This window comes from Meleagris gallopavo, chromosome Z (assembly GCF_905368555.1).
Source record: "Meleagris gallopavo chromosome Z, MGAL_WU_HG_1.1, whole genome shotgun sequence".
NCBI classification, from domain to species: domain Eukaryota; kingdom Metazoa; phylum Chordata; class Aves; order Galliformes; family Phasianidae; genus Meleagris; species Meleagris gallopavo.
This window is the reverse complement of record NC_139435.1, coordinates 28,094,859-28,122,848: the sequence shown is the minus strand read 5'-3', so window position 1 is coordinate 28,122,848 and position 27,990 is coordinate 28,094,859. Positions and strand designations below refer to the sequence as shown.

Sequence of the window (27,990 nt, the reverse complement as noted above, 5' to 3'; positions counted from 1 at the left end):
ATCTTTGTCTATTCCTTTATTGTGTTACTAATGAGAATTAACAGAGTAAATGGAAATGTACATAGTATTTGATAGTGTTCCTTTAATAGAAAATGGTTAACTTGAATTAGTTAGAAGTTTTACAAATTTCAGTATTGTTATAACCACACTCAAGATAGGTCGTTAGCTTTTGTTCCAACTGTAAAAACATTCATTAGACTAACAATTTCTGATTTTGATATCTAGATCATAATCCACAGTTGTCCATAATGAAAGTAGTATGTAACACAGTGCATAGAAGGCATATATTTCAGGCCTAGCAATGTTGGGTACCAATCTCATGCTTTAATGTACAACAGTTGATCCTAAACAGACTTTAATGCAATGATTCTTTTGCCAACCTTCAACATTTCTCTACTGCGAGTGACCGTTCCCTTCTCCAAGGACAAAAAAATGTAGTCTCTGGATTAATTAGCACATAGATCCTAGGCAGGTATGGTCAACACTTGTTTATACATTCTATCTCCCCTTTGGATTAACTAGCATCAGAATCACATTATTTATATTGAATGATGTTCTTTTACAAATTTTATTCTAATAGGTCACAAATATGGTCAAAGAACCAGAGGCCCATGAAACTACATATGGAGAACACTTGTATTAAATTATTTTCCATCAAACAGAACCCACTATTTTCTATTAGGCACAGCTTTTGAAGCACAGAAAAGCAAAACCTATATATTGATTTTAATATTTTAATAATTATCATATCTGCAAAGTAAAAGTTTAAGAATATCTGCCTCATTTTGAAAGTAAACTGCAAAGTAGTAATTATATTTCATATTCAAATGTTAGGCACATTGGATAAATATGTTTTTTTTTCCCCCACTGTAAAGTAAGGAGGCTATATTTTGAAAAAGCTCAAAAACTCACTGGCATTAGTTTTGTATTTATGCCTAAATAAAATTAATATATGCTTTCTCCCTTGTCTGTTACTTGTTCAGATTAGTTGGAAGCTGAAGACGTCAGTTTACAGGTTTTGTAAGTGCAAAGTAAGAGTCTGGGAAAGATGAGTATCCATGAAGTGTTGATCTGATTTCTCATCACAGAGCTGACTGAATTTATTATTTTCTAAAAAAAAAATTGTCAAAAACATTTTGACTTTGTATCTCAAATCTACAACTTGACAAAACTCCACTGCTGATATCCAAAAAGGTTTTAAAGTGTTTTAAAAAATCTTGTTTTTAAGGTAGATGGTAGAAGTGCAGCAGTCTACATTACAGCCAAAATTTAAGCTTTGACTATAGAACAGAACCAGTGTTCACCAAGTTTAAACACATTTTTTGCAGTCATCAGCAGAGGTATGTTATCAGTATGTTTCATGCAAGCTTTGTGATGAGTTGTAGCAATTTCATCAGCTGTTGTGACCTGAGTAAGGTGATAGATATCCTTGCCATTAGTAAATATCAAACTGTCTCAGTCAAATTATTGCACCTAACACACAATTTAATTTATTGTTTGTATAGCATAATAGATTATTCTAAATAACTTACTTCTTGTGTAACATATGCTGTAGTCAATATAGAATTGTAGAAGCATAGAATCATAGAATCACCAAGACCCCTAAGATCATCCAGTACAAACATTCATCTATCACCAATATTTTCCATTAACTATGTAGGTTTTTTCATTGTTATTGTTGTTGGGATTGGGCTGTTCTTGTATTTTTGTTTGTTTCCCACCCACTGACTTCAGTGAACACTTAACAGATCTAGAAGCCACAGATATTGCTCACAGGTAGAATACTCAGAAGCTCTCTGAGCTCTAAGCAATGGAAGCAACAAAACGATTTTTGCTGTTCCTAATGTAGTAGTCCAGCAGTGAAGCACCACACTGCTGTTACTGAAAGAAATATAATATTGCCTTGTTGTAATGCACATGAATTGGATTGACTGATGTTAGGATTCACTGGCAGTGAACAGCCCTGGCAGGGCATTACTGCTGTATGCTGTTTCACTGCAGCTAAGCCACAGCTCCTTGCACAGGTGCATGACATCCAGCATTCATACAGATGTGTTCCAAAATGCTTGTGTTAAAGAAAAGTGCCACCAAATGGCAGTGGGACTGCATGCACAGCAACTGAGAACCAGACTTCTAACACCAAATGTGTATAGCTATGGTTTGTTTCCTCTTCCATTCAATGTGTTTTGTGCCTCGCAGAGTTGCATGTGCTCTAAGGAGCAGCGTCTTCCTCCTAGAACTGTGAATCATTAAGGTTGCAAAAGACCTTTAAGATCATTAAGTCCAACCCTGACTAACAGGGCCCTTTGCTGTAAGACTGCTCCTCTGGTGTGGTGTGTGCTTTTTTTCAGTTTATTTACTTCCAATTTATTTAGTCATTAAGAAATTTGCAGCCGAGCACTGACTGCACTTCCCCTGGGGTCCAGATGAGGCTGCACTGCTGCCAGGCTGAGTGCGTGCACCCTCCAAGCTGCCAATCTTGATCTCCTCCCCTGCTCTCCTTGAGATGATCTCCTCCCCTACTCTCCTTGAGATGAGCGGCACTTTCCTCAGCTTTCCCACAGCTACTTGGTCAGTACACATACATAAGCATTTAATGACTTCTAAATGCAAGTTCACTGCAAGTTCAGATAAGCTTATAAGAAACCTATTTTTTAAAAGTGGAATGTTTACACTGTGGAAAGCTATGCTTTTCCGTGCCTGTGCGTGAGCTCTTTTCCCTTGCCCTTGGAATATACCCAATGTACTTTTCCCCTCCAGGGAAAATTCAGCTTCTGAAGTCCATAATTGTGCAAGTACAATACGAAAAGAAGTTAGTTACTGTTTTTCAAATTTAGCCATTACCCCTTCCTATTGTAAGTACAGAAAGAAAGGATGTTACTCATGCAAAATGGTGATTGAAAGAACAACAAAAAAGAAGTAAAAAATAAGGCAAAATAGAAATGAGTTAACCTCAACCTCTTGCCCTCTCTGTTTAAACTGTGATAGGAGCAGTACTGGTACTCAGGCCATTGAAAGGTAGAAAAAAAAATTTTCCTAAAAATATGTCACCTTGAAGACAAAGTTCCTCTCCCCATCAGGGTCATCATGATCCAGCTTGCGTATGTCAAGTGAGTGATCATTCACGTGCAGAAAGTAACTTGTGTCTTCATAGCACTGGAACTTTACCGAATCTCCTTCAGAATGCATGATGAAAAAGTGATTATCTTCCTTCAGCTATGAAATACACAGTGCAAAGAACACGTTATTTTATAAAGCTTTTCTTTAGGGCCCTGTATTATGAAAATTCAGAGATATTGCTATCTTGGTATATTTTAAATGGTTTTCTCCAGTGACATTTATTTTCCAGTGTTCATCATAAATCTTACTGAAGATCTAACCATTTGGTTTAGATTCTATGAGGAATGAAAACACAACAATACCTGCTACCCTCAAAGGACTGAGCGCTTCCAGAACTGCAATTGCATTCCTTTGCTTCCCAAAAAGACCAGTGCAGGTTTGCTCTGCACTATGCCAGTTATTGGAATAGTTTAGGATTTTCTTCTGGTCATTTTCTTACCTCAGGCCTTCCAGGTCAGCTGCCAGTAGAAACAACATGTCAAGTGACAGCTTCTCTTGCCTATTTTGGAGTAATCTGAATATGACAGTGTCTATTACTCTTAATAAAACCTGGTTTATTACGTACAATTTGTACACATCTCAAGTCTCCAAGAAATCTTCTTCTAAGATCCATCTTAAGAAGAAATAACTATTGTCCAAGCAGCCCCTTGGTAAGACTCAATGTGTATAAGCTCTCCAGATGCTCCTGGATGAGGATGAAAAATGTTACCAGAAAAGACCACTCTGGAGAGAGGAAAGATAAGAGATAGTCCCCAGACTCATCAGCTCTGGAGTCCATCAGCCTTTTGAAATAAGCAATGAGAGCTCTGATAAAGTCAGAGGAGGTGGTAGGCCTGCCCAAAGAAAAATCAGAAAGGCTTGGGATAAGGCTCAGAGAGACAGTAGTAAAGGGTTCCAACTATGCTGGAGATTCCAGCAAAAAGCACCTTGCCATAGAAGGAGGAATGTGCCTTTTCAGTCCAACTGACATGAAAGGAAAGAATATGCCCTGTGGTTACTCTAGAGCACAGAAAGTGAAACGTGAGGATACACCTCCCGTATTAATGAAGCTATAATGGAAAGCAGCTAAAACATCTTGTCCTGATAAACCAGAGTGACAGCACAGTGTTTGCAGCTTCAAGCCAAAATTTATGTTTTAAAAACAGGAAAGCTGAAGAAAATTTGTCATTAAGAAAAACACCTTCTGGTAACTTGAAAATGAAAACCGTAGAACAGAACAGTACATTTAATGAAAGAATCTGATGGATTCATAGAGAGGATGGGAAGAGAAGACCCTGGGGGGAATAGAAAGAGAGAACCAGAAGAAGCAAGAAGAGGAATCAGTGTGTGCCATGTAGAAATTCATCCTACAAAGATGAATAGCAAAGGGCACTCAAATGAGATGGAACAATATTTGCATATCTGCATGAAGTGATGGAAAATCAGATGAGGGAGCCATCAGAAGATGGTTTGGGGAATGATACAGTGTGGGTGGAAGAGAGCAGGAGCAGCCACTGCTGGAAGTGCTGACTCAAGGCTGCGAGGTGCCACAGGTCCTGACTCTGACATTGAGGAATATTTATAACTACGTTCTATGCAAGAAAGCAGGAACCGGGTAATTTTCCATTATGACCTGCTAAAAAGGCAGATGACAAAACCCAGAGAATGACAGACTTCTTCCAATCAGTTCTTTCTGAGGATTGCTCATATTGCAACCAGAAAACAGCTCCTACTGCAGCAGGCATGATCATTTGTACAATTTAGGAAATGAACAGGTGATTTTCAGTTACAAATCTATTTCTTTGGCATTGCATTAGAGGAAAAATAAATCTGCAGGTTTGCTTTCATGAAAAAAATACACCATAGTCATGCCCCGCAGGTAAGACACAGTGCTCTTGTAGTAGCATATGCCCAACATATGTTGACTCAACAGGCTAAAGAAAATCCGTCCAGGTATGTAATAATGTTTCAGAGGAAACTGTGTGAGAGAGGAGTATCAATGTTTTAAAATAAATCAGCACAATAGGATTCAAATGAGGCACAATTATCAAAACCCCAGGTTGGGTCTAACTGCTGCTCTCTGAAGCAGGAAGCAGTTAAAAGATAAGAGTCTGAAAAGGACAGCTGAAGCAGAGCAACTCGCCATGCACCATCATGGTATGTACATGGCATACTATAACATATTTTGCCCCATATGAAACAAGGAAACATTAATCAACATAAGCAACAGCTGATGATAAACAAAATAATAAAACTGAACAGCCATCTCAGCTGCCTCAGTGAAGTCATTGTCCTTGGGAAATATTTCAGAAAAATGAGATGGTTTGAGTTGAGACTGGAGCAGGGCTGATGACACACAAGCGTGATGGCTCAGTGCTTGCTCGGCATCAGGATGACATCTTTTTCTCAAATCCAGCCCCAGGGAGCAGGCTGGACAAGAGGCTGGGAGCAATGCAGCCAGGACAGCTGGCCCCAACCCACAAAAAGGTTCACACCAGATGACTTTATGCTCAGCAATTGCATGCAGAGGACATGCACTCCCCAATGCTGAGGGGAGTGGTTTTGCCTTCCAAGGTGTCTGTTGCTCAGAGAATGGTGATGCTCTCTATGCTGTCAGTCTCTATTTTGACCAATCTGTTTATGAGAAAGGGAGAGTAATTGTTTTTGCATCACGTAGTGTTGTTGTTTGTTTGATTGATTGATTTTCCAACCTTCACATATTATACTTTCATGTCTTTATTTTGACATGAAAGTCTTCTTATTTCTGTATTTCTCATCTCTCCCTATCTCACTGGTGATGGAAGGTGATGGAATCATGCAAGTGGCTGTTCCAGTGCAGCCCTTATCTCCTCACAGCTAGTCCTGTCCTGAAGAACAATAGGGCTGTACTTCCACCCTGGGCATTCAGTTCCAGTTGCATTGCACTTCCCTCCACATGGAAGCAAACTGGCTTATACCTTGCCATCCAAGGGTTTGAGAACAACACTTTGGTAACATGTAACATCAGTTATAGCATGCATTTTGACTCCTGCTCATACTGGACTGTAGGATACCTCTTGCAGAAGAGCTCAATAGTGGTGTGACTTTGTTCAGGCCACTTTGGCTAGGTGCCAGAAAGGACAGCGACAAATTGACTCCAGCCAGCAGCTAAGCAGAGTAAATATGGCATTATCACTGACCTACAGTTCTGAACCAAAATACTTCTATTGTCCTCACTTTTTGTCAGCTTGGTGCATGAGTAAGACCCACAATAACTCTATTGATGGCTGCATAGCTGCCCTCTGACTCTGTCTTGCTTAGCTTTGTCTAACTACTCAGTGAATTATAGAAGACCTAGAATAAAAACTAGTCAGGCCTTAATGGAACTGTGTGAGCAACCCTTCAGTTCTGGAAAAATGCTGTCCAGCAGTAACAACCTAATAATCTTGCATAACCCACCAGGGAACAACTTGAGGAGAAAGAGCCAAATCTAGTGATAGAATTGTTGACTTCAGTCACTGTTTAAGTAAGCATGTCATGGCAAGAAGGAATTTAGGAGGGGTATCAAGCAAGGAAGAAAATAAAAAAAGAACGAAGCTGAAGGAAGACTGAGCACTACTCATGCTTAATGTAAACTGAGAGCGAGGTGAGAGGCTCACTGTTCTTCTGCCTGTGCCATAAGCATACAGCTCTGACACCATGTGGCTGAATAATTCTGGTCCAGACTTCTGAGGAAAGTGTTGATTTGTGAGACAGAATGCAAGAATAAGAAGAGCATCACACATAACAATCTAGTTGAGCAATTCAGGTCAAATCAATACATTAATGTGAATAGTGAATACTAACTGACTCATTTCAACTCCATAACCTTTGCTTTAGAAGAAATGACTGGGGCTAACATTTCCCTAGGCATGCACTACATCAAGTGGCAGAGATTATAAATGTAATCTTACTTGGGCTGGAACAGACAATATTAATCAGCAGGAGAAATACATGAGCGGTTGGAAAGATTCCATTGTTGTCAACATGTTGTGTGGGCGGACCTGGAAGCCTTTCCTGTGGTGGAAGGGAAGGAAATAATACTCCACACCTCTTACTACAACCCATTGCATAGTTATCTACTTTATGATATGGATAACTATGAAAAGCAAACTATACTATTGGGTTAGAATAGCTGCTGCTCAGTCAATGCTGGGACTCGGCTCCAGGTGGATGACCACCAGTATGTGCCTTCTGTGAGGGAAGAATGGTGTATACTGTGCAAACTACTCTGCTATTACCAGCATAGCATTGTTATACACATTGGTTGTGGTCTGTGTTACCTACCCACTTCAATCCTCTGTCATTGTAAGCTTTTATTGCAAACTATTATTTGCCGTTAGAAACTGTTATTATCTTATGATAATAGGCTAAATAATAAAAGATCTTTTAGTGAATATTTGTTGACTGTGACTCCACAAGTCTTGGTTTCAGAAACGGAAATCTACAGCACAGTGGGAAAGTCTTTCTGCTGGTGTAATGGCAGGCTTCAGATTCTCATGTTTCTGGTAATTGTATTGGCAGTTTTCCAGTAATAAACAAAAATGCCAGTCTTTAGCACTACTGAAAACTAGCAGACAAAATACCATGTTGTGGCACCATGTAGCTCAGTCAACCTGAGCCCGGTGCACAATGGAGGCTTAACTCATTATATCAAAAAATATTTCTTATTTAGTGCACCCATTTTAGAAGGTTTACAGGAATTTCAAATTCCAGGTAGGGCTATGGCACTGCCTCTTGGGCGTGACCCAAATGCAGGCTACTGATCTCTCTGATATCCTACTTGAGGGTATTTGCAAACTGTGATGGGTCACTCACTAGCTGCCTTGTAAGGTGTATAACAAATATGTTCTTAGAATGGTTTCTTAATTCTTTCTCTATTCACAGCTCTACAGGAAAAGGCATGTCTTCTTTTCTATAAAAAAGCTTTCAAGGTAGAGTTATATCATGCAAGGAAGAGGTTAGAATTTGTCTTAAATATTGTCTGCCTTGTTGTTTTCTGCTTCTGTGTAGAAACAAGGAATGTTTCTGGTAGGAACTTCAGGAGAAAAGTAAACTAAAGGACTGAATTGTTTTTTTACCAGAGATCAGTTAATTAATTATGCAAACAAACAAACAAGGCGATAGATGTGTAGCTTTTACCTTTGAAAGATCATTTCAGAATGACTTCAAGCAAGAAACTAACGGTAATTTCAAATTGCCAGAATTCCTTTCTGACTTTGGAGAAATATTAGAAATGAAGTAAATTTTAGGCTGTGAATTTTAGATATTCAGTATTTCAGTCTTGTTATTATGAAATTGTGAAAGCTACTTGATCCCAGTTAGCTTTAATTTTCCTTACTGAAATTGGAAATGTTGTCTTTTCATCGTCTAGAGCAGTCAGCTGGAGCACAACCGTAATAAAAAATAATTGTTTTCAACGCTTTCACAGCTTTTTATTTTCTCTGCATTAGAATATCTGCTTAAAATATATTACAGGACAACTAAAGTATCATCCTTCCCATGCTTAAAATATTTTATTGTTTCTATCTATAGAAGAATTGACAAAATCAAACTTTGGTCACCAAAATTTCTGAATTTTATACATTACTATGTAAGTGACCTGGCTGCCCGCATATCATCAGATACACAGTGTGTTACTCCAGATTCACAGTCACCTGCTGACAAAAAAATTCACTCTGAAAGTGCTTTGGGAGTTGCTTACTTTTAATTTTTTATTTATATTAAATACTTTGTATTATTATTATTATTATTATTATTATTATTATTATTATTAATGTATATTTTGAGTTTTTATCAATTCCGTAAGTTTTTGATACATGGATTCATTTTTGTTAAAAACATCATTATTCTTACAATTTGACCCTTCTCAATCTGCTAATGCACTCATCAGGATTTTCTAGACTTTGAAAAGTAATTTTCATGTAGCATGATTTCTTGTACATCTCCCCACATTTTAGAGAAGCACAATAACACAAAAATCATGTTTTTGTCATTCATGTTGTAATTAAAACTCAGATATTTCACTGTAGATTGAGTAACGTATTGTGTACACAAGCCAACTGGAAAAGTTGCTCATGTTTCTTTTTCTTGAGGAAAATGGTAAAAATAAATGCGTAAATGTTCATTTCATGGGTAACAATAGAAATATACTTAGCTTTTAATTTTTTTTTTTTACATTTATGTTTGCATATGCTCTCTCTCATACATACATTTTTATTAATTGATGATAATTACATACCTTTTTGAAGTCAAGACCTCTCTTCTTGCACGTTTTCCTGTTGCCTTTTTCCACTGAAGTATGATCGGGCTCGGAACAGCATCCCTTTAAAACCTGTGTTTACCAGCATGCAAATTGGTAATTTTGCCATCACATTTTCCAGTTTAAATGCACAAAATGCTGTATTAATTCTAAATTATTTTTTTTTCCCCAAAACTCACTTGTACTTAAACTTCAGTTATCTGAGATGAATAAGTTTTTAAGTTCTCAAAATACTTCCTGAAAATATTATGAATTGGGTTGGAAACAAACATCAAAAGAAAATCCAACGAACTGTTCAATGCCAAGATTCTATTTTGCAATACAGCTGAGGTTGCAGCATGCCATAACCAAATACAAAAGAAATAACTGCAGATAAGGAGCACTGTCATCCTCCTTATGAGATTTCCTGTCATGAATAAAGAATTATTCACATTCTGTTGAAAACAGAATAGTCAGTGATCTTTCCAAGGTTTTTACATAGTTGGAGGATAGTAAATACATCTTACGCCATTTTTGGTTAACAACTGCTCTTAGTCATGCTAAGAAATGTAATCTGGTATTATTCCATACTTTCGAAATAGGTGATGGGGCGTAACCTCTACGGGTACTGAACACTCAGTTCTTTCTCTGATTTGGTGGAACACCTTTCATATAATTAATTTATGAAAAAATCATCTCTGAAACAGAAAAGATAATTATTCTTCCAAGGAAAGTAAATAAAATTCCGATGTGGTAATATGCTATAAACATGATTAATGTATCTTATAAAGCACATTTCCAAAAAAAAATTTAGGAGACATTTTCTGGAAAGTCCTGAAATGAAAAAAAAAAGAAGAAAAACACAGATTTATTCAGAAAAAGACATTTGGAGGATTGGAGCACCTCTCCTATGAAGAAATGTTGAGGGAACTGGGCTTGTTCAGCTGAGAGAACAAAGGTCTGGGGAGACCTCACTGTGGCCTTCCAAAATTTGAAGGGAGCATATAGGCAGGAGGGGGTATGTCTGTTTACAAAAGTGGATAGTGAGATGGAAGGTTTAGGTTAGATACTAGGGGGAAGTTTTTCACTCAAAGGTTGGTGACGCACTGGAACGGGCTGCCTAGAGAGGCTATGGATGCCCCATCCCTGGAGGCATTCAGGGCCAGGCTGGATGTGGCTCAGGGCAGCCTCGTCTGCTGGTTGGCAACCCTGCACATAGCAGGGGTTTGAAACAAGATGGTCCTTTTCAACCCAGGCCATTCTATGATTCTATGATCATTCCTTATCTTGATATAATGTGGGGAAACAGAGCTCAGATCTTTGCCCTGCTATAAAGGCTAAATTCTTGCATTAAGTTCTTCCTCAGACAGATAGTAAGGTTTGTAACCTGACCCTACCAAAGGGAAATCTGACCTTGACTGCTCTTGCCACTATAAATAAACCAGACAAGACTAAAGAAAATGAGTATGCTCCGACAACAGATTCTTCTAAGTCAGGCTGATTAGGAGAAAATAATTCCCCTCTTAAACTCACCTCTTTTCAATGCGGTAGCCTAAACCCAATTATTTTTGCAATAATCTATTTTAAATATTTGTCTGGATAGCAGAGAGGGAGGTAGTCAAGTTGTGCAAGATGGAAAGTGATAAGCAAAGGAAAACTAATTCAAAAAGGACTGTGGGAGAAATTGTTCTGCAGAGAAAAAGAGCACTTAAAAGTTACAAATTAAACTACTTCTTACCTTCAGGCAGAGTTGATTTTCGCCCTTGCTCAAAAGCACAAATTCATTACACTTTAATCGCTGCATGAGGACCACCACGTTTTTAGAGTTTGTTTTTCCTAGAAAAAGAATTGCAGTAAGATGTGTATCACTTCATAAAATGAAGCACAGATGAAAGCAGTAAAGTAGAAAACATTCAGATTCGCTTTACACTCATAGGTACAGGAAGAAAAACAAATACAATCACTCAGTAAGTCTTTCCTCTGAATAGTATTTAAAGTCTATGACTTCATGACAAATTTAAATTTGTCACACAAAAACTCAATTTCTCTCTGCAAAAAAATTGATTATGGATAAAAAATATGATATATGGAGTATCAGATTTATGTGAATATAAGTGCATTTATGTATATAAACTCATCAACTGTGAAGGCACGTTCACATTATTATGGGTATTAATGGGTATACAATATTATTACAGGTATACAGGATTCTGGTTCATATAATACACCTGGCCATGCACACACCTCTACAGAAAATACAGGATTTTTCTGTTTTATTTACTGGGTACTTTGTTGGTTAAAATCTTTCCACTCTCAATGGGTGCACTGGATAGACTTCCTTTTTGAAAACATTGTTTTCTTAGCTGCAGGAAATAAGTGTATACAACATGGGATAATTCTCAATCTGATAAAACAAACACTGCCCTCAGATAGTTCAAAGTCCCAGACCCAGAAAAACAAAAAATAAAGCTACTTTTTGTCAACTGTTATGTGATACAAAAGCATTAGCTAGCAAATAGCATTACCTACCATAAATATCTGCCTTGAAGATTTATTTAAAATAACACTACTTGTGCTTTTGAAAATATTTCTAGTGTACTGTTTATGACAAAAAAAAAAAACCCTAAAAAACTTATTTTTAAGATCTTTTTTGTATCAGAGATTATTTTTTTCATAAATTAATAGTATGACATGTGTTCAAATCAGAGAAAAAACCTACATGTCCATCACCACAGCAAATGAATACAGAGCATACAGAGTTACAGAGGTTAGTAATTAACAGCTTTAACAGCTGCAGTTAAAGACTTGTCTTTTTTTTTCTTGTCACTGAGGATATTTTTCAGCCTTTGAAGGATATTCTGAATCAGCAGAACATACTCATTCCACCAGAACTATTTTATGTTCCTTAATCCTATATATTATTTTAGCTACCCTTTCTTACTCTAGCTATAATGCTTTTGTATAAGTCTTCCAAAGGAATTTTGTCTGAACCAGTAACAGCATTAGAAGGGCATAAAAATCCTTGATAAAATTTGAGTTGCACTTCAGCATGTTGTGCTCAGTCTGCATATTTATAATTACATTTGATAAATGTAGTAGAATGTAACATCTAAAAGTCTTCCCACTTCTTTACGTGCAGATTCACCAGTTCAGATTACTTCAGTCAGTTGTCCAACATCTGTAGCATATAGGTGGCACATCAGCAGGCAAGAGATATTTCACACCCAAGTCACAACAGTATTCTGACTTAAGGGAGATTAACTGTCTAAATCACATCTGATAAACGTGACAAATTGGCTACTGGGTAGATGGTTGCTGGTAGGCAAAGTAAGGAACTTTTCCATGATTTTGTACATGCTGCTTCCACTCTCTGTTGGGCTGTGGTTGAGCAATTTATCTTCTCTGATTTCTAAAACCAGAGTCTTAAGGGGTACTTTTACAACCAAATTCATGCTAAATTGAATGCCTTGTTATTGATGAAATACAAGGTGCCATTTCTAGCTTGGGGTATCCCTGAAATGCAAATTGTTGGGATTGAGGCAAGTACTGCATGGATGGGTCAGTATTTTATAGTCTTCCCTAGAAATTCCCACTTGACCACTAGTCAAGGTGCAATCCTGGATCACAGCAGTTCTTTCTGATTAAAACTGAAATAAATTTATCTTTTATTGGAATACTGGAACTAAGTATCCTTCAATGTACCACTCATCTGTTATGCTTACAATAGGGAGGTTCCAAAAATACATCTTCTCTTTCTTCATACACTTCTTATTTTCCCCTTCCTGTTACAACAGGTCTTTGCTAGCTGAGACTCGAGTGCCAGCAATATAGCACGTGTTTTTCTTTCAAAAATATTGATACAAGCTTGTGTGCATTCTATTTCCTTGTGCACATTTGTCCTCTGTTTAAGTCCTTATTCATAACTTGCTATGGCAAGTTTTGTGGCTTTTAAGATTGTCCAGTAGCCTGACCTAAATGAACATCTGGTTTAATATATGGCTTCTGATACTATGTCTTAGAAACATTACAAACTCATTTTAAATCAGTCTCTAACAAAGAGAATGAAACATTTTGTTCCCACATAAGTCATTCAAGTCTTACCTCTAACTGCTGGCTCCTTGCTTGTGAATAGGCTTAACCATGCTGTATCTAAAACAAAAGATTTAGAATTAGACAGAACCATCCTTCAAATTTAAAAATGATTTGAAGAATTGCTTTAGTGTATAGTCTGAGAAATGGAGAAATGGTTCGGAACTGCAGTAGATATCAGACTTCACTTCTTGCAGGTCTCTGAATTCATGTGGTGCCACTAAGACTCAACAGTTGTACCTGTACACATACACCCTGACTTCTGTGCTCCGAATCTAATATATTGTCTGGATGTCTTTTACAAAACAGAATACACTTGACAAAATGGAGGCCAGTGATGAAATGTAAGGCCTTAAATGATATCAAATAGAAATCCCTAAGGTCTTTGGGCAGTAGATGTGAGACTCCTGACACAAAATGAGTAAGACTGAGAAATAGCAGGTAGCCATGGAATGGGTGTTACAGCATTTCTTCTAACAGCGTGCACTATGTAGGCAGTGCGTTGGGGAAAGCATTACCTATTCAGCTCAAAGCCACAAATAACAGTACAACAAGGAGTTGGCTCCTTATATGATGCTATCTTGATATTATCATGAATGTATGTTTGTGATACTTGTGTTTACATATACAAATATATCACATAGAATTTCCTTTTTTCTGTTGTTTCTTTTTTTTCTTTTCTTGGAGAATAGTGGTATCTTCTACAACAGGATTCTAACACCATGAGCATACTCACAGATCTTACAGTTTTCCACTTTTTGCTGTACTTTCATAAGAAATCTGCCTATTTTATTATCTCTATTATCTCATCTTTGGAAAATAAATTATTCTAGGATAATTGTATTTGTTGTTACTTGCCTCTTACCAACCAAAAAATACCCCAAAGAAACCCTAAGAACCACTTCTGTGGTTCTGTGTACCATTTTGGGATCAATTAGAAAAGACCTGCCTGAGATAAAAGGAGGTTTACATGAAATATAGAATAGTTCTACAAATTCCAGAATGTCTCTGTTTTGCTTCATTTTGCCCTTGTCTCTGAGTGTTTTCTTTGCAAGGTGCTGCACTTGGATTGGGGCAGTCCCAGATGGGTGTATAGAGTGGGAGAAGAGCTCATCGAGATCAGCCCTGCAGAAAAGGGCTTTGAGGTTCTGGTGGAGAAGAAACTTGGCATGAGTCAACAATTTGCACTTGCAGCCTGGAAAGCCAACTGTATACTATGCTACATCAAAAGAGGGGTGGTCAACAGTCAGAGAGGTGACTGTCCTTCTCTGCTCTGCCCGTACAAGATCCTCCCTGAAATACTGAAACCAAGACTGGAGAAGACATGGAGGTCCTGGAGAGGGTCCAGAGGATGCCATGAAGATGATCAGAGGGCAGGAGCACTGCTTCTACAAAGAAGAGCTGAAGCAACTGGGCTCTTCCAGCCTGGAGAAGGCTCTGGAGAGACCTTATAGTGGCCTTCCTGTACTCAAAGAGAGCTTACAAACAGGAGGGAGCTTGACTTTTTAAACATTCTAATAGTAACAGGACAAAAGGGAATGGTTTTAAAGTAAAAGAGATTTCGATTAGACATTAGGCAGAAATTCTTTACTCGGAAGGTAGTGAGGCACTGGCACAGGCTGCCCAGAGAAGCTGTGGGTGTCCCCTACCTGGAGGCATTTAAGATCAGTTTGGATGTGACCCTGATGTAGTGGGTGGAACTGGATGGTCTTTAAAGTCCCTGCCTATCCAAGCCATTCTATAATTAATAACCAAAAATGTAGATTTCCCAATAATTTAAATGGAGTGAACAAAATAATCTTTTTGAAAAATTGTTATGTATACTTAGTATGTATTATACTTACCTATTTTAAACTGGAATAAATGTTTTCATATATCACTATCAATATTCGTAAAAATGCAACAAAATATGATCTGTACTGGCTCATGAACAGATTGTATAAAAGTGCGTTCAGCAGTTCCTTATGATACTACACAAACAGTTAATGACTTTTGGTCCAAAAGCACACTACCTGCAGGGTGTTGTGAATCCATGGTTGATATTTCATGACGACCACATTCATCTAAGTTGAAATGCACAGTTTTTGAATCTTCAGTCTGTATATAGCACCTCCGTGTTTTCCTCAGTTGAAGCTCTAATCATAAATGAGTTGTAATTAATTGTACTGATAACAGAAAAATGATAAAATTACGTAATAAAGTATAAGGTGTATTTTATAGCTATTTTTGCTTGATAATCAGTGTAAATTTTACATAAACTACATGTACATTAGAATAGTATGGGCAACATATAATTATACAGTTAGCTTAAGCTGCTTTTTAAGAGGCTTGGTTGCTGTGCCAAGAAGGAAAGCAAGGATTTATTTGCTTGCAATTTACCCCAATGAGAATATGAGATTTAAACTGAGCTTTCTGGAGAGTTACCCCATTTGTGCAGAAACTTGAGCTTGCAAAAATATCTTCCTACTTGAGAGGATCCTGTAAACCTGGAGGCTGGAGCTGTGGACAACCTGCAGATAGCTGTGCTGGAAGATGCTGACAGGGAAAGGAGAAATTTTCACACACACAAAAAAAGAGGGGGTCTAAAGTAGCAATTGGTGTGGGAAGGCAAAACAAAGTAACACTCTGTATGGGGGCCCACAGGAGAGGACAGCAGCATAGAACACACTGTTAAGGTATAAATTTAATCTGAAGAAAGGTAAATGTGATGTGGGGGAAATGATTCTGCAGCATGTTGTTCCTGGATAGTTTCCTTCCTTTCATAAGTATGGGGAACCTCCCTGTTCCCCAGTTTTCCACTTTGAAAATTGGATCTGCATACAAATAAGTGTTTTAGGGTGCATATGGCTACCTACAATAGCAGCCTTTTTTTGGAGGGGGTGTTGGAGGGTTGGATGGGCAGGAAAGGAGGTTGTACAGAGTACCTGGCATCTCTTACTGAAAAAAGAAGTATACTATGACAGCAAAGGTATTTATAGGTAAAAGTTCTTAGGCAGACAAGTTGTTTTTCACCACAATTGAATATGAGTGTGCAGCATCTACAGATTAATACTGTAAGGCACAACTTAGATTATACTAGACTGAGCATTTTTTCCTGGGCCAGGTTTGCTACTTTCCAATTCAGTACAGAGCTCAAGAAGTTCCAGTAACAACGCAGACCTCTATAGTAAACAAGTGTTGTAAAGTAAATTGTCCTTTCTGAGTGGGAAGTTAGGCAAGTGAAGCAACAGGATACTGAAAATGCATTAGCTATGACATAATGCTCTGGGAATGCTTGACCTCACTGCAAACTTTTGTTACTCCTTTTAAGTTAGTACAGTTCCCCTGAAATACTCGTTTTTCAGCTGAAATTTTGCTTTAAAAAAAAAGAGAAAAAGAAAGAAGAACTGTCTTTGAGAAGTTGTCCCTGTTTCTGCTGAACAGCATCAACATGTTCTTGAACAAAATGAACAAAATTGACAAGAGATGCACACTCTGACCCTCCTGCACTGGCAGCTCTGACACATCCTATGCTGGACCTTAGGCACATACATGGGCAAAGGCCTTTTCTTCACTGGTCTGACAACTTGAGCTACAAGGCCTCCAGAAGAAACATGGGTTTTTCTCAAAAGAAATTAGCAGAGCAACACTTTCAGAAAGACCTGTTATGGTGCATTATAGCTCTTACATTTTAAGAATTCTGGTATACTCTAAGAACTAGTACAGTACTCAGAACAGTTGGCAGGCCTGCTATGACATTCACTCTCTTCTAGGGAGTTTCAGATGTACTTAAGAAATCACCATAATGCATTTAGTCATATGAAAAAATTAACATCACTTCTTTGAGGAGTGCTCATTTTTTTAAAAGCCAGGTTTCGCTTTGCTATTCCTTCATGTATTTTTATTTTTGAGCTGCTTTTGGTACTTGATTTAGTTGAATTCAACCTTGGACTGGCATCCCACAATTACAAACACACTTTTCATTCAAAAGGAGAAGTTACCTGAGATTTTAGCAGCTGCTGATCTGGTGCTCACCGGAAATTCCCTTCCCACTCTTTGCCTTCTACAGGTAGGCACTCTGTATGGTTTTTCACGACCCGAGCGGAGCACCATTTTGCAATTCGTTGAGAAACTCTGATATCCTGAGTTGTCTCTCATTCCTAGTCCTGAAGTATAAGTTCATATTTCAGTTGAGAAACAAGTTTGAAAATGGTAAAATTTCAATACACGACATTCAAGGGAATGAGGATAAATCCAATAAACATGGCAGCCTGGATGACTAAAGCTTGTGTCTTAAAAAGTAAAAACTGTTTCCGATGGCAGTAATTCAGTTGGATATATCTGAATTTCTACTAAGATGTATATATAAAGTTGTGTTAAAGGAATGTATTGAAAAAGACTTGCCCCTAGACAAAATATGACTAGTTTGTGTTACTTCAATTTTTTTTTAATTTACAGTTTTCAACCATAGCAATCTTTCTGCAGTTTGGTGGCCAGATTGAAAAATCATACTCTTTCTGTCCCTCAGAAATACCTTGGTTTAAGATCATTTTCAAAGCATTCATAAATGATAGTTTATGATGCTAACTTCAACATACCATAGCCTAAATTTCAATAAAGACAAGCAGCTATACTGTAATCTTAAACGGAAAGTCAAGGAGAACTACAGTTTATAAACTTGAGTAGCATATTAGAATAATTCATTCATGAATACAAGAAGTTGCTGCAAGAAAAAAAATCAACCTCCAACAAATCGTATAATTCAGATAATTAGTGATTCACCCGCTATTTAATCATTTGACTTCAGTGTATTCTGCATCTTTCAATTGATAAACAACGTTGATTTACTAAAACAACGTGTTTCTCTTTGAATGACAGATGAATAAATGGATTACCTCAGGTAGATATCCTAAGGAAAGGTTAGCATCTAAGAATGGGAAATACACTGACGAGTGAACCGCCCAGCCAGCTAATAGGTTATTAGCACACAGCTTGAATCACTGCACTTCAGAAAAGCTGAGGATAACACTTCAGTTTGAAAAAAGGGAGACTGGGCTTCTCAAATCTAGGTAATTTTCTGAAATCAATAGTTTGTGACCACTTATTATGGCAAAATGCACATCACAGAAGACACCTAGCTTCAGTTATTTACGGTACCCTGGGAAAATGAACTAAGTGAAGGCAAGTATAACTTCAGCCCCATAATTTTAACTTTGCATAGAATGACCAAATATCAGTCAGACCAGACAGCCTGTGGATGTGGCATGACAGTAATAATTTATGAAATCATTTAGGAAGGTGAGTTCTGTATTCTAGTTTGATTTAGTTCTCTGATGCAATATTTCACATTAGTTATTTATGAGAAATGGTGAAAATGAAGGACTTCTTTCACTTCAGTTCTCCTGTTAGTAAATTACACAAAGCTAGCTAAGGTTCTTTTTTACTTTTTGACTCAGTTAAAAATGAACACTGAGTTAGCCTATGGAAAAGTGAAATATCTCTAGTAGAAAGATATATTTTTTTCCTACTTACTGAATTTTCTCATTTTTCAGATGTCTAGTAAAAAATAGTTGGGGTAGAAAATAAAGTCAAGGTCTTCTTCGTCTTTCTGTAACTGCTTCATCATTGAAGTAAGCTAAACAAATAAAGAAGACCATTTGCGAAGTCTTAACTGAACCTGACCTCTGCAACCTCCTAACTGAGTTAGGGTCTGCAGAGCATCTGGGAAATAATACCAGCTTGTGAATCTTCAGAGGTATTGTTGTGCTAGGAGTTCAGCACCTACAAAGTGTCAAGGCCTAGTTAGAATTAGGGATGCTCAAAAATAGGCATTTGATTCCTCTTTGAATGTTTCTAATGAAAGTATAAGTTTGGCTGCACTTGATCAGAAGTCCGGAAGATCCAAATTCTTGATTTTTACAACTAGTGGAACAGCCAGGGAACAATCTTATGATTCCATTGACTCTGTCCTTCATAGACTGCAGTTATTAATTGCAACTTATGTTCAGTTAGGCCTAAATGCTTATTGAAGTGAAAATTAATTTTATGAAGAGGTAAAGTGACACCATGCAAACCACCGAGACACAAAGACTGTTTCATCTGGGTTATTTATAATCATCAACTCTGTGAGAAGACAAAGACAATACAACCTTGGACCCCAAAGAAATCCTGGGGAGGACAGAGGAATTATTCTTAGAAAACTTTCTACTCAGAACAATGGGTGTATACAAGTTCTGAAGGACTGTACTCAAATTCAATTATTTTTGGTTATTTTAATTAGCAGACATTTAAAAATGAGAAATTGTAAAAGTTTGTGTTAGATCTTAGTTCTGTTAGCACTGTAGGATAAATAAAACTCTCTACAATGATTTAAAAAGATACAAGCTTCCACAGCTTCAATTTCCACATGCAACTCACAGCAGTGTGCGAAATAAAGACTCTTATTCTGATAACCCTTTCCTCTTCCACCATGTACTTACATACATGCCACCTACTCCCACTCTTTTCATTTTTATTCGTAGTTGTTTCAGTTATGTGTTTTTGTTGTTGTTGTAATGTCTTTTCATGCCCATTTCTTCACTAATTTTCCACTTCTGTGCAGTATACACAGCTTGAGGAGGGCTAGAAAGAGGAGGCGCATATTCTTGGCTGCAGATCAGGTCAGACACCATTTGTTTTGGAGACAGTGGTCTCTTTCATTTTGTTTCACATCCACTAACTGGAAGGGAAGCAGAAAAGTTGATCTTTGGCTCTTCAAGCTGCTGGAATCAGCTATACTTAAGCACAGTGGTGGTCAGTGGCAGCAAGATCACCCTGAAAGCATAGGGGGTTTGAATCTTTTTCCTGCTACATACAACATGTTGATGAATTTGCATGAAGGCAGTAAAGAAAATCTGTTTTATATAAAATGGCATATAATCTGTATAACTTCCTGCCTCCTTAGTAATCCCTTTTGTTCTTAGGCATCATTCACTGTTCCACTTATCCCAGGCACATCTCAGTACGTATAAACAGAACTTAAAAAACTTGGAGTCCGTTCACATAGTAGAATGATCCAAATATTATCTAATTCTATACAGATACATTCACAGCAAGTGCTCTCTAGGACCACTGGATCAGATCTGTTTTTACTGTGTCCGGCTGCAGCTGACAGTCCTGCTTCCAAATAACATAAGTAACTTCTCAAAGTTTCTTACAATTTAACAGTAGATTAAAAGGAACTTCTGCCAACATATGGTTAATGAATAATGGGGACGCAATTACTTTCATATCAGCTAGCTTTTACAAAATCTAGAGACTCTAAAATAGATACAGTAACATACAGACTCGATGTAAAACAGGCTGCAGAAGAGGCTTTGGAAGAGAAGTTTAAAGTGAACAGATAAATCAGTATTTGTTAGATTCTAAACAAGCAGTATGGTAAATAAAGTCTTAATGTGAAACCTTGAAACCCATTCAGAACCCTGCTGCAATCTTTCACTCCTGTTTACCTTTATTGTGCCTGCTTCTGTCCCTCTGCTGGGATACTTCCATTCGGCAGAATGCTACTAGCTGCTTTGCTGCAGCCAATTTATTTCATGAAAACATGGAAGGGAGCCAAACCTCAGAATAAAAGAAAAGTCTGACGTGGATCTATTCTTTTTGATCTTTATACCCACTCACTCACATCAATATTCTTATGGCTCTCACTGGTAACAGAATTCTAGGAATGTTGGAAATGGTAAATACAATTTTCTTAAATTTTATTTCCTCAAAGTAGAGGATGTAGAGGATGCAGTAGAAAATGTCTTCCCTGGAACTTCATGCAATTTCTTAGCTCCCGTTTCTGCATAGAGCCTGAATAATCCCACAATTATTACTGAAACATTGTATGTCACTCGTATTGCCGCTATTGTCTGTTCCTTCAAAGGTTGATCCAAGGGCAGATTCTGGGTTTCTGGCAGTGCTGTCTTTCTGCAAGTAGGAGTGAAGCCTCAGTTGCGGGAAGCTTGAAGCAAAATTGCTCGAGTATTTACCCAGCTATTAAAAAGCAATTTGCAGTCTATTTAACAACTGCAATACTTTGCTTCTGGTATGAGTGTGAACTTGTTTAAGGCGGATGTGCTGTATTGATCTGCCTATAAACCTCAAATTTTTTATCATGAAAGGCTTAGCTCTATCACAATCTGCTATGTTCAGTTGATTTTATCTATCTACTTCCTATCAGACAGTCCTTTCTATTCATAAGCACTAGATTTGCTTTAATGCAAGCCTTACATTTTTACAGGAGTCAATCAGACATCCATGCACCTCCCTGAAATAATGAAACTCCGCTAAGAACAATTCTACTCCTTTATGCCAGTTTTCTAAAAATTGATGTTCAGCAAATCCAAACAGAGCTGCTCCTTTTATCCAGAATTTGTATACAATGTCAAGAAATTTCTCAATGTATAAAATACCTCTTTTAGTTTGTTAAGCCCCCACTGGACTCTGGAAATACATCAGGTCTGTAGAAAGACTTTCTTAGAAGATACATTTTGCAACAAAGCAGTGCAGAACTTTGAAATCTCACATCTTTGCCTGTCACTCAGGCAGACACAGAAATGTGGGTATTTCTCTAAATGTGTGACTGTTTAGTACAGGAAAAATACAATTAAAAATGCATATGATGCAGCAGGAGCATTTTTAGAATACACAGGTTTTCAGAGGCTGCTCATGGGTTAGACCTGATTATGCTGCAGCAGCTGTGTTTGTTGTTAAAAGTGACTGGATCCAGGCTGCATGATACAGACTCTCTCCTATGAACAATTTGTAAGACAGGCTATATATGATCCTGGCCCCCAGGTAATGTTCCAGACCTAGGTGAAGTGCTTGTGCTCCCCGCAGCTACAGCACAGAACAATTCCTGATTTTACACGAATGTACAGAGGTGATGAACTACAGCAACACTGCTGTAGAATAACCAAATAATAACATATAACAACAACAGCCACATAGAGAAACTATTTAAAATTATTTGTAATGGAAATGATCTGGGAAAGTTAAGCCATGTAGATACTGAAGATGTATCAATATCACGTCTGACTTTACAATTAACAGACTTCAGTATTTATTTTAAACATATTTCTTTTTTAATAATGTCATTGAACATTCCTGTATGTGAAAGATTTCACAGGATCTTTCTAAATTCACATCAGTAGAAGTCTTTGGCAGTAAATGAATAAAGTTTTAGTTTAAAGTAACTCAGATTTGCGACAATATTTTTCTGATGTTGTTCTCATGCTCTTTTTAATAATCTTGGCCTTGCAACTACAGACATGGCTACATTGGGCTCCTATAGGAAGCAATTGTCCCTGAAATTAATCCCTCTTCCCCTCCATTTTCCTACCATTTGGTTACAGCTCCCATTTTGGGATCAGTAGTTCTTGCAGAAAGTGCAGCATTGAACCTGCCATGCAGCACCTTCCCCAGTCAACATTTTATTCCACCAGTGATTACAGCATAAGCAGGAGCTATCAATGGGGGATTTGTGCATGTCCTGATGAAGAATACCGAGTTACTGTGGGAAAAGTACTGTGAGGGTGACCACCAATTCTACTGGAAAGATTGCCCAGGGTAGGACACTTATCCAGGAAGCCCCAGCGGATGGTCATCTCTGTTCTAAGTGTCTCTCCCTTCCTCCATCTCTCTCTCTCCTCCTTGGTGCCCACATCTCTCACTTTCCTTTTTGTTCCACCCTCTCTCCCTCTTCTCTGATGTTTTCTTATTTTCCTCCAGATATAGCTTCATCATTAGAATCACTGTGGTTCATCATTTGTAGAATACACTAATAAATCTTTATTTACGTGAACTTAGAATGTTTGCTGTATCCTTACTGTTACAACGACGACTTCAGTCCACCACAGGATATATTTTCAAATTCAAATGAATATCTTGCATCAAATTATCTTTAAGGGGAGTAGCCTTTAGAGAACAATATATATTTAGAAAAAAAAAAAATCAATGAAATTACTACACGTTGAGTCTTACTATTATTATCAGTTTTTAAATTATTTGTTTTGTAAATTCTTTTAACAAAAGTGCTTGTACTAACCCGCTTAAACTTTTCATTATCATCCTTGTTATTATACCAGGTGATGCTTAATGTTTTATGGATGACAGAGCAGAAAACAACATACAAGCTAAAACTTAACTACATTAATGAGATACAGGAAGTTTTAGGATGAAAAATAACATGGAGAACAACTGAATGATAATTAAATACTTTCTTAATGTAAAAAGAGAATAGTCTACAGAAAGTCAATATTTCAGTAATAACAAAAAAAAAATGTTTCTGGTGTAATATGCTGTTGCTTGATTATTGAGGATAAAATAAATATCAGCAAATACATTTTATCAGCCAATAAATTTGCAAAGAATTTGCAGGAGAAATAATTCAAAGTCTCTCAAACAGCAATTAAACTAAAGCATAGGCAATGGACCATACTAGAAACAAACATTTATTTCAAAGTCTGTGTATTGCCAGGTTTACACTGGAGGAAAGTTTGATAGCAAAAAAGCACTGTTCTAAAGAAAGCCCATCCTATGTTTTTTCAATGAAGAGGACTGAAAACATTCAAACAGATGTGAAACATAGGAATTTCAGATTTTGAAGATAACAGGTTAAAAATTCAAAATTAGCTCTAGTTTTGAATAAAGAATTTCTATTCTAAAACCCAGCGGCTCATTAGAGAATATAGATTATGTTTTCATTATACCAGAACGTGAATTAATATTTGTATCAGAACTTGCAGTTTTACTTCACACTGTGGTCTTTTCTCGCCCAGAGTCATGAAGATACCAAATTCAATATATCTAGCAGCTTGTTGAAACAAACTGACACAGCAATCTGACAGGACTTCTTTCTTTTTTCCTGGAAACTGTAGGCATTTTTTAATATGATAAGTACTTTTCAATATTAGAATGTAACAGTCAACTTTATCTTAATTCATATCCTGTTTTCATGGCATGCCAAAGACATATATAGGACTTAATTGAGTCTGTTGTCTACTATCTATTGCTCCCAGTACTTCCAAACTGTCCTTAAATAATTCTACAGTGAAGATTTCTACTGTGCAGAACATCACATACTTAATTAAACCAGCATGTGTTTTCCTATACAACAGAAGATTATTGACTTAGTAATGCCTGTTGACAACTGCTGTTCTTTAAAACACACTCACAGAAAGTGAAAAACTGCTGTATAAAAGGAATATTTTTTCTCAAATTCTGTTTTGCTATTTGATGTTTCTCAAAGTCTAGAACTCTTATACTGGATGTTACTCATTATGTGTCACATCATTTTTGATGCTTTCAGGAATTATAGAAGGGTGTTGTCTCTTGAATCTGAAATCACAAACATTACACTCTGTTTGCTCTGTAGGGAGTACACAGGTGCACAGACGGAGCTGAGCAAAAGTGCTCCATTGCATGACAGTACACTGAAATACACAGCACACATCTTTTCGTTGCATACAGAAAGCCTGGAGGCTGTCAGGACATCTTCCGGGACCACAACAGGTTCTCCTTCATAAAGGCAAACATGAGGCATTTTAACTTTGGCTTTAGCCATTCTGTTGCTAAAGATAGTGGGAAGAACACAGTATATAAAGACTTTCTAAAAGTTCGCATATTCTCATTGAAAGTTACAGAAAGGCTGGTCAGTTTGTATCATTAAGAAGCGGTCCTTTCTTGTTTACTTAGTTCTCTTGATTTCAGTGAGGATTTTCTGTAAGAGGCAATGTGGACACAGGTTCATAAGGATTCAGCTGAGGAACTTGGAAAACAAAAAGGTGGAAACAAGCCCTGTGGGAGTTAACAGAGTCCATCCACAAGTGCTGAGGGAACTCACAGACATCACTGTGAGGCCATGCTTTCTCTGAAAATTCATGGAAACTGGGAGAAGTTCCCAAGATTGAAAGAGAGCAAATGCCATTCCTGTCTCCAGGAGGAAACAATGATATAGATCCTTTGAAGTAAAGGCCAGTCAGCTTCACCTTAATCCCAGTGAAGGCAATGCAGCAAATAACATTAGAAAGCATTTCTAAACTATATGAAGGATGAAGTGATGACTGGGAGTAGTCAGTATGGGTTCACAGAGATAAAATCACTTTTGTTCTGCTGATCACCACCTTCTGAGCCTGGTAATTCACTATTACTAATCATATTTTTCTCCTTCATATGCTTGAAAATGGTTTCCAGGATCACATTTCCAAGGCTCAGATTGATTCTGACTAGCCTTTTATTCCTCAGATCCTTCTTTTTGCCCTTCTTGAACTTAGGAGTGACATCTGTTTTGCTTCAGACTTTGGACACTTCTCTTAGCTGCAACAATCAATGGAAGATGATAAAGAGTGGCCTCACAATGACATCTGCTGGCTCTCTTAGCACTTGTGGTTGCAGCTCATCAAGGTCTGCAAGTATGTTTATGTAAGCATTTCCTGACCTGACCACTTTTCACAAAGAGTATAACGTATTTGTTCCAGCCTTTTCATCTGTCTCCAAGACCTGAGTCCTTGGAGATCAGTATTACTGGCAGACTGAGGCAAAGAAAGCATTCAGTACTTTGGTGTTTTCCCGACTATTTGTAACCGGGTCCCCATCTCATTCAGCCCACATTCTCCCTTTTCCATAGAAGTCTTTTCTGCTGCCTTGACAACTGTTCAGATTCAACTCCTTTAGAGCTTTAGCTTTCCTAGCATCATCACTGAATATTTGAATAGTCTTAGTGTTCTCTGCAGGTTATTCATCCTCGTTTCCACCCTCAGTATGCTTCATTTTTGTGTTTGAGTTTGTACAGGAATTCCTTATTAATTCAAGCAGACCTTACGGTTTTTTTGCCTGATTTCCTCTTTGTTGAGATGAATCTCTCTTGAGCTTGGATGAGGTCACTCTCCCAGCTGGGGGCCCTTCAGCTGGAAAGCTACTTGCTGGAATTGAGCAGGTTGTCTAGAGCAGATTAGAGACAGATTGTCTAAAACCTGCAGTTTTAGTCATGGCCCAGACATCATATGTCTTCTCAGACTCTGTGGAACATGGTCTTTACAGCTAGTGATTACAAAGGAACTGAACGGGAAATGTTTTAGTCATCTAAATATGAGCTTTTTGTATACTTTTAATGTGCAGATCTATCCTCACTTTCAATCTTTCTTTGCTACTGTACATTTTTCTCCACTCTTCTGCAATGAAAAAGGGAAATGACTGCCATTCCTAAAATACTGGGACAATGAAATCTCAGCTTTTCAATATAATGTTGAAATTTCAGCATAAATAAATGATAAGTTTGTGAAACAGTCTAGCGGCTGCCTTTCTCATTTTGGGCAGCTGTAGACAAAATATTCAAAGTTGGAGATAACTAAGTCCCTGTTAGTTTTATTTCCTAAAGAACTGAGGCTTAAGTAATTGTGCTGTCTGTTCCTCCTCTCCAGTCACTTTTGAACATGCTGGATTATTCCGACCAAGTTTGCTGAGGACATAGAAGAAGAGGCAAGCTTAGCTAAAAAAATACACATTCATGAACATTTTGTGAAGATCAGTAGCTGGATAGTTGGGAGGAAGATTCTGAAATGCATAACTGAATGAAAAACAGCATTTCTCTTTGACTGAGGAGTCAATTACTCAATTTGTATATACTGGCTGGCAAGCTGCAACAATAAATGATATCCTACAGCAAAAATAAATACTGGATTTGATGTTAGAACTAAAGATATTAGGGTTTTTACACTATTTGATTATCTGACTTGCTCACCTCCAGCATCATCATTCCGAAGTCCCAACTTGCTTTCTCTGCAGGAAGGTCTCTGTTGATGCAGAATGGCTGTGCAGAAAGTCACATTGGTTCCCTCTGAGCTGCCTCCTGCAGCTTCCAGTTTTGGAAACATAGTAAAATTTTACTTCTGCTTTATCTCCTGTTGCTAAAAAAGGCATTTAAAGGATAGTTACAGTTCTTCAGCCATTTATGCTGAAAAAATTTGGATGCCGAATAGCTTACAGGTTCGAGAACTCAGAAGAAGAGAATGCCTCTACAGCTTAATATAAGGATACTTTCTTTGTCTGTTTATGTAACTAATTTGCAACGAGAGTGGTATTAACAACAGGAAGGAACACTGTGTCCCTAAATGGGAGGAAGATGCCTAATGACAGTAATAATGTGTGAGAGGGTGAAAAAGATCATCAGAATTCATCAGGAACATTTCAAAGAAATTGACTATTCTCACTTGCCACTTGTGCTCCCCGAAAATTATTGCACAGATGACAAAAATGAAACCTTGGATGGCAGATCCTCAAGGGAACAAAATTTTGGCAGTGTTTCTCAGTGTTCTTACTCTTCTTCCTAACCTGTGTCTGTACTGGTACAGTAGAAATCACCCTTTTTTTCTTCATCTCACACCTTGACACAAGTAGCTTCAGACCTGCAGCAAAATCTCCCAGTGGTTTATACACACATTATAATTCAGCCAACCTAAATGATTCTTTGACTGTTATGGAACAGTACTATTATCTTCTTCATAAGAAGGCTATTGTTCATTAAAACATTGGGATAGACA

General features: G+C 37.5%; 1 protein-coding gene across 4 annotated transcripts; it reads right to left on the bottom strand.

Moving 5' to 3' along the window:
- Position 1: 1 nt before the first annotated feature.
- On the bottom strand, positions 2-27,348 carry LOC104915014 (uncharacterized). 4 transcript variants are annotated; one of them, XM_010725634.4, is made up of 8 exons: positions 20,917-21,035; positions 19,906-20,239; positions 17,428-17,592; positions 15,460-15,582; positions 13,460-13,507; positions 11,097-11,194; positions 9,359-9,451; positions 2-3,216 (listed from the first exon to the last, which is right to left on the bottom strand). In XM_010725634.4, exons 3-8 carry the CDS (start codon positions 17,582-17,584, stop codon positions 3,037-3,039), a joined length of 699 nt encoding a protein of 232 aa, XP_010723936.1. In that variant the 5' UTR covers positions 17,585-17,592; positions 19,906-20,239; positions 20,917-21,035; the 3' UTR covers positions 2-3,036. The 4 variants fall into 4 exon arrangements, with proteins under 4 accessions (XP_010723936.1, XP_010723935.1, XP_031413146.1 ...); XM_010725633.4 differs by having other exon boundaries at positions 19,906-20,144; positions 20,917-20,998; XM_031557286.2 differs by lacking the exons at positions 19,906-20,239; positions 20,917-21,035 and adding an exon at positions 27,192-27,348.
- Positions 27,349-27,990: the final 642 nt, after the last annotated feature.